Source organism: Molossus molossus, unplaced genomic scaffold, assembly GCF_014108415.1.
Source record: "Molossus molossus isolate mMolMol1 unplaced genomic scaffold, mMolMol1.p scaffold_m16_p_21, whole genome shotgun sequence".
Classification (NCBI taxonomy): Eukaryota; Metazoa; Chordata; class Mammalia; order Chiroptera; family Molossidae; genus Molossus; species Molossus molossus.
The window spans coordinates 15758671-15769118 of record NW_023425357.1 but is presented as its reverse complement, the minus strand read 5'-3'; the positions used below and the strand labels follow the sequence as shown (position 1 = coordinate 15769118).

Here is a 10448-nt window from a genome sequence, read left to right as displayed (position 1 = left end):
CGCGCTCCTCTACCGTTCCACTCCACTCACGCCCCCCCGTCCCCCGACCACAGTCTCCAAACCCCGCAGCCTGCCTCGTCCCCTGGCGTTCCATCCGGGCCCGCGTTCCACCCGGGCCGCCCGCTGGCGAGTGCCAGGCGGCCCGGGAGCGGGGCAGCGCCCCGGCGCCCCGCCGAGACCCGGCCGGCGCGCGCCCGCCCGCCATCCGAGACAAACAGCGTGCGCGTTCCCCGGGGGCTGCCCTCCCCGCGCGCGCGTCGGCCCGGGGCTCGCGCTGCCGCCGCCGCCGCCGCCGCCGCCGCCGCGCGCGCGCCGCTTAAGTAAAGAAGGAAAAAAAAGGAGGAAAAAATAGAAAGCGGCGGCCGCTGCAGCAGCGATCTGCCGCTGGACTGGGCCGGGCCGGGCGGCTGACGCTCGAGCCGGCGACCTAGGGGAGAGGCGGCGGCCGTCTAGGGCGGGCCGGGTTAAAAAAAAAAAGTCGCGGCGGCGGCGGCTCGGGGAAGAAGGCCCGAGGGCCGCGGGCGGGGGGCGGCCGTGCTGCGTCCCGGAGCCCAGAGCTGCCGCGAGCTGGCAAGAGAGCGGGCGGAGGCGGCGGCGGCGGCGGCTACAGGAAAAGCGGCGGCGGCGGCGGCATCTCCTCCTCACATGACCCCACTGTTTGTCCCCGTGATCAGCGCGAGCGGCTCCCGTGTCTCCTCCGTCCCCTCCTGCCGCGCGGCGTGAGCGCCGGGCTCGGGGGCCCCCCCCGGCCGCCCGCCCCCTCCCCTCCCTCCCCTCCCCACCCCACCCCACCCCTCCCCTCCCCCCGGGCCGCGCGCCCCCCCCCGCCCCCACCCCCCCATGGACATGCTGGACCCGGGTCTGGATCCCGCTGCCTCGGCCACCGCTGCTGCCGCCGCCAGGTAAGGGTGCCCGGCCGGTCCGTGCCCCCGCGCCCTGGCTCCGGCCCTTCGGCCTGCAGCCGGGCCGCCATGATCCCGAGCGACCGCGGGGCCCAGCTCAAAATGGAGGCCGCGAGGGAGGGGGGACCGTGCTGATGCCCCCCGCCCCGGGCCCTAGCGGAGCCCCAGCCCCCGGCCGGGCCGGGCCGGGCCGGATGGGGGCCTTGCACCTGAGCAAAGGGGCGGGGATGCGGGCGGCCCTGACCCCCTCTGCCCTCCCTCCCCGCAGTCACGACAAAGGACCCGAGGCAGAGGAGGGCGTCGAGCTGCAGGAGGGTGAGTGCTCGCGAGGCCCACCGGGGCCGCAGCCTGCGCCCGGGGAGGGCAAGGGGTGCCCAGGCTCGCGCGACCGCTGACCATCGCCCCTACCCTCCTTCGACCGTAGGCGGGGACGGCCCTGGGGCGGAGGAGCAGACGGCGGTGGCCATCGCCAGCGTCCAGCAGGCGGCGTTCGGCGACCACAACATCCAGTACCAGTTCCGCACAGAGAATAATGGAGGACAGGTGAGCCCGGGCGGGAGACAGTGGGCCAGGGGAGTGTTGAGCGGAGGGTCGACTTGGGAGGATTGGGAGGGGCTCGGACCTGGCCCCTGCCCGGGCCCTAGCGCTGGTCTCGCTGCTCTGCCGCCCCCTGCAGGTGACATACCGCGTAGTCCAGGTGACTGATGGTCAGCTGGATGGCCAAGGCGACACAGCAGGCGCCGTCAGCGTCGTGTCTACGGCTGCCTTTGCTGGGGGGCAGCAGGCTGTGACCCAGGTGGGTGTGGATGGGGCAGCCCAGCGCCCGGGTCCCGCTGCTGCCTCTGTGCCCCCAGGTCCGGCAGCACCCTTCCCACTGGTAGGTGCTCAGCCTCGCCTGGGGGGATGGAGAGGGGACTGACTGTTTTGAGGGAGCCCGGGTGGGTGGGGCATGTGCAACATAGAGACTGCTTTCAGGCTGTCAGACTGCGGGTTAAATTCCTGTTCTGCACAGTGACACCTTGGGCAAGATTTTTGGAACCTCGTTTTTTCTTTCTGTAAATGAGGGATGATGGTAGTAGAAAAGTCTCATAGAGGTGAAAATCGATTGGCTCACCAAATGACTGCTGAGTGTCTGCAAGTTCCAGGACCAACTGAGACATAGGCAGAGGGATTCCCCACCCTCCATAGAGGATGCAGTATCCATCAGACAGGGCAACAAGCGGATAGATTGGGGAACAAGATGGCTAAGGGTAGTCTCTGTGTCCTCCTCCCCAGGCTGTAATCCAAAATCCCTTCAGCAATGGCGGCAGCCCAGCAGCTGAGGCTGTCAGTGGGGAGGCACGATTTGCCTATTTCCCAGCATCCAGTGTGGGAGATACCACAGCTGTGTCGGTACAGACCACAGACCAGAGCTTGCAGGCCGGAGGTAAAGGGAGGAAGGGGCCAAGGTGGAAGGCAGGGGAGGCAACAGGTCTAGCAGGGAGGGAGTCCCCCAGCCATTTCTGACTCTGCTCCCAGTTTTAGCACTAACCCCCCCACTTTCCCTACAGGCCAGTTCTATGTCATGATGACGCCCCAGGACGTGCTTCAGACAGGAACGCAAAGGACGATTGCACCCCGGACACACCCCTACTCCCCGTATGTGCAGGAGACTGGGCCTACTAGCAGGAGAGACACTGGGAGGGCCTGGTGTGGGTTTTCTGGAATACAAGCCAGACAGTTGAGCTCATAGCAGACACTTGATGTGTTTTTTTGGTCTGTTTTTGTTCCTTTAATATAAGAAAACAGTCATTTATTTTTCCTTTTGCGGATATGTCTTAGCAAAGGTCGTTTCAAGTCTGATTCCTCAATAACTATTTGGGCAAGTGGGGCCTAAGTTAACATGTGCCCATTTTATCCCTCTTCTAGGAAAATTGATGGAACTAGAACACCCCGGGACGAGAGAAGGAGAGCTCAGCACAATGAAGGTAAAGTCAAAGTGGAGCCCTTGGGCCAAGCCAGGCCTCGGCCTCACAGGGACAGCCAGCCAGGCCTGGTGTGTGGAGTCACAGATCTTGGGCACGCTCCAAGTGCGAGAGTCGTGTCTGTTGAACGCTGGAAAAGTAGAAACAGAGGGAGGAAGTTTATGAACAGATAGGCAGGATGCATGGACTGGAATGTGGTTTGTCACCCTGGCTGGTGATTTTGAATGAAGGGCCAGCATCTAAAATGGCAGGTCTCACACTCACACACAGATTTCCTGCTCCCCTGGACCTCCCTTTCCATTGGCAGCTGTTGTGTTCGAGTCCGTCATGTCCCTGCCTGCCTGGCCTTCAGAAGTACCTGGTCTGACAGGGAGCACATTGGAGGCTGAAGCTGCAGGAAGCTGTGCCTCTGGCTGGCCAAGGCTGGAGCAATCCTGCCCTTATAAACACCAACTCCACATCCTAAGGTCATTTTAGCCCTCTTTGCTGTCTCCTAGTTTCCTACCCAAACCTCTGTCCAGGGAAATACACCCAAACAACTGTCCTTCAGCAAATAGTTCCTAAAGGTGGATTCCAGACAGCATGTGCCCTGGGCCAGGTGTGGGGCATAGTGTGGAGTGTGGAAGCTTGGGAGTTCAGGCTAGTGTCTGACTGAACACTGACTGGGGGATCAGGTGATGCTTCCCTGGGGAGGTTTTTGGGAGGGCCTGTCAGACAGAGGGGAGCAGAGGCTGGAAGGGGGAAGGCAGAGAGGAGTCAAGTTGCTTTGGAGGGTGCTGGTTTGGTTGTTGCGAGGTCTGATGTGGAGAGCTTGGGAGGGGAGCCAGGAGAGTCAAGGAAGGCCCTGAATGCCAGAGTGAGGCCCCAGGGTTCTAAAGGTCTTCAGCTGGGGATGGGCCTAGCAGCTGTGGTCGAAGCAGCTCTCTAAGTTGAGGCATTCAGTCTGCACAAACACCCTGTGCCAGCCCGTTTCAGGTTTTCAGATATAGTGGATAATCAAACAGATGAGGTGTTGGCTCTCGTAGTGTTTATTCTGATAGGACAAATAGAAATTACACAAAGCTACAATGTGACGTCAGGCAGCATGAAGGAAGATAAAGCTGGGTAAGGAGATAGAGAGTAGTGGCAGCAGTGTAGGTTTCTGAGCAGAGGCCAGCTAAGTCCTGGGGGAGAGTCCCAGGCATAGGGACGAGCAAGTGTGAATCCCCCGCCTGAGCCGGAACAGACTTGGCATGTTTGAAGGAGAGCAGAATTCAGGAAAGGAAAGAGGAAGTTGGCAGAGTCACAGGATTGGTCAAGGCCAGGCCGGTCCCACGGGGCCTTGTAAGAGGCCCTCCCAGTGTCCCTGCTCTTGGGTTTTATTGTAGTTTGAAGGGAAACCAACAGAGGTGTTTGTGTACGGAGGCTAGATAGTAAGGGGTGCCAGAGGTCATTTTCAAGTCTGATTCCTTCATAAATGTTTGGACAAGTGGGGCCTAAGTAAATAAGAGGCGACTACAGATGACTGGCCTGGGATAGGACAGGGCATGGAGGGTGGGAGGGCGCGGGGAGAAGATTCCAAGGCTGGAGAATCAGGATTTCATATGGGATCAGGTTGGTTTGAAAAGGGAAGGGTTGAGTCTGGGCTCAGTTTTGGGTGTGGCAACTGTGAGGGGCCTCCTGTAGGCCACCCAGCAGTTCTGTCTCTACTGCTTATGTCATATGACCTCAGACTGGCTCTTAGTCTCTGTGCCTGTTCAGTCCTCTGTGAGATGATGTCAACCCGTGTCCTGCAGAGGTTTGTGAGGATGCATGAGCTGAGACATGTGAGCTCCCGGCAGTGGTGGCCCCAGTGAGGCTGCAGCAAACCACTCTTGGGGTGCCTTCCAGCCACCCTGTACCTCACTCTCTCACTCTCTGCCTGTCACTAGGCCAATCTACCTGCAAACACTCTGAAGTCTTTCCTACAAAAAGCAGTCTTTTTCACAACCTTGCCCTTACCCTCTCCTAACCTGCAGAGTATTTGGGCCATCTTTTGCCCATCCTGTACCCATCGCAGTCTGGCTCTTTTCTCTGCCCACTTAATTCGTCCATGACGACCTCGTTGCCAAATCCATTGGCTTCTTTTCCTTTCTGCATTCTAAGCATCTGACCTTGCGTGGTCCCCTCCTTTTGGTAATGGTCCTTTCTGCTCTGTCTGCTCTGATTCTCCTCTACTGTTCGCCTCTCCTCCCGCCTGCTCCTTAGAGCGGGGCTTCCTAGGCACTCAGGAAGCTCGTTAGCAGCCAGGGTCTCCAGGGCTTCCTCACAGGTTCTGAAGGGTAGGTCAGAGGGAGACCCAAGTTCCTCAAGTGATTCTTCACATTGGGCAAGGCTGGGAAATTGCTTCGGCTCCTGATGTTTCTTAAGATCTGGGCAGCCTCCGGAGAGTGAAATGTTAGGCTCGGGTTGTCAATATCCCCAAAGCCCCGTCCCTAGGTGTAGGTGTTCATTACTTTTCCGGGGAGGGCATTCTGCTGGCTTTCTCCTGTGTGACTCCAAAAAGATGAGACCTGCCCCTCCTCAGTGTCCCTCTGGGGCTTCCTTGAACTCTAGACTCAGTCTGAGCTGCTCATCCAAAAGATACATTTCTGGATGTCCTTGAGACACCTCAAACTCAGTGTGTCCAAACAGATCCTGCTCTCTCTCCTCCCCAAGAGCTCCCACGCAACACTCCTTTTCCTACTGCAGCAAAAGGCCCCCCGTCCCAATTATGCAGGCCAGAACTTCAGCCAGGCCACCTTAACTATGCCCCCCTCTTCCCGCACACCCCCAGGTCGGAGACTGTGCTTCAGACCAGCTTCTCCTTCTCACATCTTTCCCAGCAGTTCTCGGTGCTGTGGGAACCCATCTCCGGGCCCCTCAGCTGGGGCACGTGCCCTTGACCGCAATCAAACCCGCGACTTTGGTCCGTGGGCCAGTGCTCTAACTGCTGAGCCAAACCGGCAGGGCTGAAATCTGATTTTTAAATGCCAGGTAGAATTGCTTTTTCTATCTCATTGGTCTCCACTCTTAACGTTACTAACTTCTTCTTTCTACTTACTTAAGGTTTAATTTGCTAGGTAGTTGTCTTATTTTTCTTCTGCTTTTTAAAGATGATTTTAAACCTTTCTTTTCCTAATACAAACTTTCTAGTTACAAATTTCACTGTAACACTCGTTTTAGCTACATCCCATCTGGATATGTTGGGTTTTTATTATCGTTCAGTTTCAAGTATTTTTCAGTTTTCCTTGTGATTTCTTCTCTGATTCCTGGGTGATTTAGAAGAATGCTGCTTAATTTCCAGATATTTGTGGGTTTTCTGGATGTCTTTTTGTTACTGGTTTTGAATTTAGTCTTATTACACTCTATATAATTTTAGTTCTTTGAACTGGATTAAGACTTGCCGCGTAGCCAAGCACGGTCTGTCGTGGTGAAAGCTGCCGCGGACCTGCTGCTGCGGACTGTTCCGTGTCCACTCGGTCGGGGCGTTGGCGGTTCAGGTTTCCTCTCCTGGTTTTTCGTCTACTTGTTCTACTGCGTCCTGAGAGGAGTGTTGATGTCTCCGAGTGTATTGTGAGTTTGTCCTGGCAGATTTTACTTCTAGGTGGTGTTTTAAATGTTGTGTGGGTGTAACTGAAGCCCTTCTGTGGAATACACGTGGCCTTGGTTTTGGTCTTCCTCTGTTTCACATGTGCCAGGTGGTCTTCCCCAGCACACGTCTCCACCTGCTGCATGGAAGGCCCCAGGCTCAAGGGCCCGGGCCCTAGAGTGAGAGATGAGGTCCAGACCCATCAGCAGGCACAAGGCCTTCACAGCCTCTTCCTGTCGCCCTATTGCATGCCCCCCATCCCCATTACTTCCATGTCACTGTTCCTTGGGGTCTTCACACCTGTCTGCCTGATGTCTCTCCCATCATAAACTAGCCCAGATGTTTCCTTTTAGTCTTCGAGGCTACACCCCACCCCACTCCATGCAGAAATCATTGCCTACCCTGGGGTGCCCCGGGTGCTGGGCACAGTCTTCAGTTATAACATGTCCTTTACTGTTGGTATCACTTACTTTCACCTGTTTGTGTGCACCTCACAGTGGGTTCCAGCCTCAGTGCTGTGCACACAGTAGGGCAGGCAGTACTTTTTTTTTAATCGTCACCCGAGGACGTGTTTAAAAGAGAGAGAAACAGAGAAATATCAATCAGTTGCCTTCTTTACGTGCCCCAACCAGGAATCAGACCGCAGCCCAGCTTTGTGCCCTGACTTGGAATCGAACCAGCAACATTTCCTTGCACAGGCTGATGCTCAACCAACTGAGCCACTCTGGCCAGGTGGCAGTGTTTTTAAGAAGTAAATGCAAACTGGAGATGTGCCACAGCACCTGTCGCTGCCCCCTGGTGGCTTGAAGTGAGGAGTACTGGGGAGGTGCAGCTGCAGCCTGGTGCCCAGGCCCGGGGAAGGACCGGAGAAGCCATCTGTTGAGTTCCTCAGCTGGAACCTCTGGAGTGGGGCATGCACGCGGCCGAGGGCCACGGCGGGCCTGCCACCAGGCCTGGGCCGCACTCTTGGCTCTGCTGCGGGTTTTGGCCGCAGAGTTCCCAGACACTAAGACAAGCAAGGCTGTCCTCGAAAGGAAGGTTCTCATCACAACAGCAGTGGGGCCCAGGACCAGGGTCAGACAAAGCTCTCTACTGGGCACTGTTCTTGTCATTTGAGTAGGGAGGTTTCTGGGGAAAGAGGAGAGCAAGGGAGGAAGAGGAGCCAGGGAAGGGGAAAATCCTCCACAGAGTAGGATGTTGTCACCCAACCACAGTGGGGAGCATTTGGAGGTGCTCAGCATTAAGTGGATGAAACCAAGTGCCAGGAGAAGGCGGGGATTGTCTCTTAGTGGCCACGTGTGTCGGGGTCAGGGTCAGGGTCGGGCGGTGCTGGCCCGCCCCTCCTTTCCACCCTCGCTCAGTGCCCTCCGCAGTCTCCCGTCAACACTGCCCACCCTGAGAAGAGGTCTTGGCTCCTTCCCAAGGCTCCCCGTGGGCCCAGTCCCCTCTCCGCAGATGCGTCCACACTTATCCGTGGGCCGTCCTGGCCGCGGACTGAGCCGGGGGGCTGGACTTTCTTGTGTGTCCCGAGTGCCTAGTACTGGGGTTGGAGGTAAAGAACGGCTGGGACAGGCTCGTTCAATAGGCCCTAAACGGGTCTCGGCTCTAACGCAGGCAGGCCCCAGGCAGCCGTCACAAGGTCAGGACATGGGGGCCAGGTGAGAAGCCAGAGAGAAGACAAGCCCTGCTGCTTGACTCAGCTGGCAGAGTGACATTGTGGCATTTTATGAAATGACAAATTTGGATTTTTTCCAAGTGAAATCTTCCACTAGTTCGCCATCTCTGGCCTTCCAGACAGGGTTCGTTCTGTTCTGGGTGACCTGGTGCCCTGATGGGACAGCCCGAGAGCCTCAAGTGCCAGTCTGGGGTCAGGGACTGGCTGCTGGGTCCTTGGAAAAGGGTTTTAAAACAGGGATGAGACGAGGTCAGACTGGCTTTAAAGAGGAAGAAAGAGCAGCTTGTGGGACCCAGTGCTCTGGGGAGACCCGAGGACTGGACAGTTGAATGCAGGGGCTGTGGTTTCGTGTGAAGGGACTCTGCCCATTCTTGCCTCTCGAGCGCATGCCAACTGTAGCCACAACTCCGTTTTTCCAGAGATGTTCATTATTATGTGAAATTTCCTCATTTTTAGATGTTGACTCAGATTTTTAAAAATAGACAAACAAGCTCTGGCTGGTTTGGCTCAGCAGTTAGAGAGTCGGCCTGCGGACCAAAGTGTCACAGGTTCGATTCCAGCCAAGGGCACGTACCTTGGTTGTGGTTCGTCCTCGGCCCTGGTCAGGGTTTTGCAGGAGGCAACCAATTGATGTGTCTTCTCCTACATCGATGTTTCTCTTGTTCACTCGCTCTCTTCCCCTCCCACTCTATCTGAAGATATTAAAAAATATATCCTTGGGTGAGGATGAAAAAAGAAAATAGACAAACAAAATGAACCTGCAGTCCCCTCTGTTGATTCTGCTTTAAAGGTGTGTGTGGCACTCGAGAGCAAGACTTTCTGTGTTTCTCTTGAGAAGCAGTGTGCGGGGGGAGCCAGCCGCCTGCCTTCGGGCCTTGACCCAGTGTCTGGAGGCAGGGTGACCCTGCCCAGGCGGGCGGGAGGCAGACCGCCTAGCGCGCAGGAAGCTCTGCGAACCTACTGGTGCTGCTCTTGTTCCTACAGTGGAGCGGAGGCGGAGGGACAAGATCAACAACTGGATTGTCCAACTTTCAAAAATCATTCCAGATTGTAATGCGGACAATAGCAAGACAGGAGCGGTGAGTGCCCCAGCCCCCCCAGGAAGTCTGCCTGACCACGGGGCACACGAGCTGTCCCGGGGTGAGCCAGTGGACAGAGGCGAGCAGGCAGTGCTCACTTGAAGGCTCTTGCCCACCCCCCAGAGTAAAGGAGGGATCCTGTCGAAGGCCTGCGACTACATCCGGGAGCTGCGCCAGACCAACCAGCGCATGCAGGAGACCTTCAAGGAGGCCGAGCGGCTGCAGATGGACAATGAGCTCCTGAGGCAGCAGGTGAGTGCCAGGGTGGGGGCTGGGAGGAGCACCCAGGACCCCAAGGTGCAGGGAACCATCCCTCCCTCTTGTTCCCTCTCACGTCTGCCAGATCGAGGAGCTGAAGAATGAAAACGCCGTGCTTCGTGCCCAGCTGCAGCAGCACAACCTGGAGATGGTGGGCGAGAACAACCGGCAGTGACGCCCGCCCGTCGTGCAGCGGGGGCCTCTGGGCCTCTGCTGCCCCCTTCCCCAGCCCTTAGCACAGAGAGGGACACATGCCCCTCCCCCAGCTGCGTTTTTTTATAGTAGATTTTTAACAAAATAAATGGGGAGAAGTAATGCATTTCTGTGGATAAGCACCCACCGCTCTCCTCAACGTGGAAATGATGTCCTCCCTCCCCATCTGTCTGTGTCCCTTCTCCCGGCCCCCACTAAGCCCCAGCACTTCTAGTGGTCTCGCCTGGAGGCAAAAGGGAGGAGGACAGAGGCCCTGCCATATCCCACTGCCTCTTTGGTCTCTAGAGGTACTGTGACGGTGCTTATGGGAAGGAGGGGAGCCTTTGGGGGGCCATCCCTGGGACCTGGACCTAAGCAGGGAGGCCGTGGCCCACCCCACCTCTTGTTTCTGGATTCCTGCTCCCCTTTGGGTGTGTGTGTGTGTTTTAATTTTCTTTATGGAAAAAATGGACAAAAAAAATAGAGAGAGAGAGAGGTATTTAACTGCAATAAACTGGCCCCATGTGGCCCCGCCTTGTCTGTCTGTGTATCTGTCCATCTCAGGTGTGGGTAGGGGCCAGGGGTCTGCAGAGTTGTCAGGGCAGGGCCTCAGCTGTTGTATTAATGGCTGTGTGATAGTGCCTGCCATTCTGTACTGCACGGTACCCAGTCTGTTGGCTGGCTAGAAGGAGGGTTAAGGAATGAATGTCCTCTTTGAGGCCCAGGTGTGTATAGGTGGTGTGGGAGCGAGGGAGAGGCTGGGTCAAGGACCCATGTTTTTGGAGGAGA

At 57.0% G+C, this 10448-nt stretch overlaps 1 protein-coding gene across 3 annotated transcripts; it reads left to right on the top strand.

Annotated features, from left to right (window-relative positions):
- Positions 1 to 693: 693 nt before the first annotated feature.
- USF2 (upstream transcription factor 2, c-fos interacting) lies at positions 694 to 10199 on the top strand. Of its 3 annotated transcripts, none has more exons than XM_036274690.1 (10): positions 694 to 902; positions 1171 to 1217; positions 1327 to 1445; positions 1579 to 1779; positions 2178 to 2328; positions 2453 to 2540; positions 2811 to 2869; positions 9115 to 9209; positions 9333 to 9461; positions 9553 to 10199. In XM_036274690.1, the coding sequence occupies exons 1-10, from the start codon at positions 841 to 843 to the stop codon at positions 9640 to 9642; spliced, it is 1041 nt and encodes a 346-aa protein (XP_036130583.1). In that variant the 5' UTR covers positions 694 to 840; the 3' UTR covers positions 9643 to 10199. The 3 variants fall into 3 exon arrangements, with proteins under 3 accessions (XP_036130583.1, XP_036130585.1, XP_036130584.1); XM_036274691.1 differs by having other exon boundaries at positions 827 to 902; positions 1579 to 1698; XM_036274692.1 differs by lacking the exon at positions 1579 to 1779.
- The last annotated feature ends 249 nt before the right edge of the window (positions 10200 to 10448 follow it).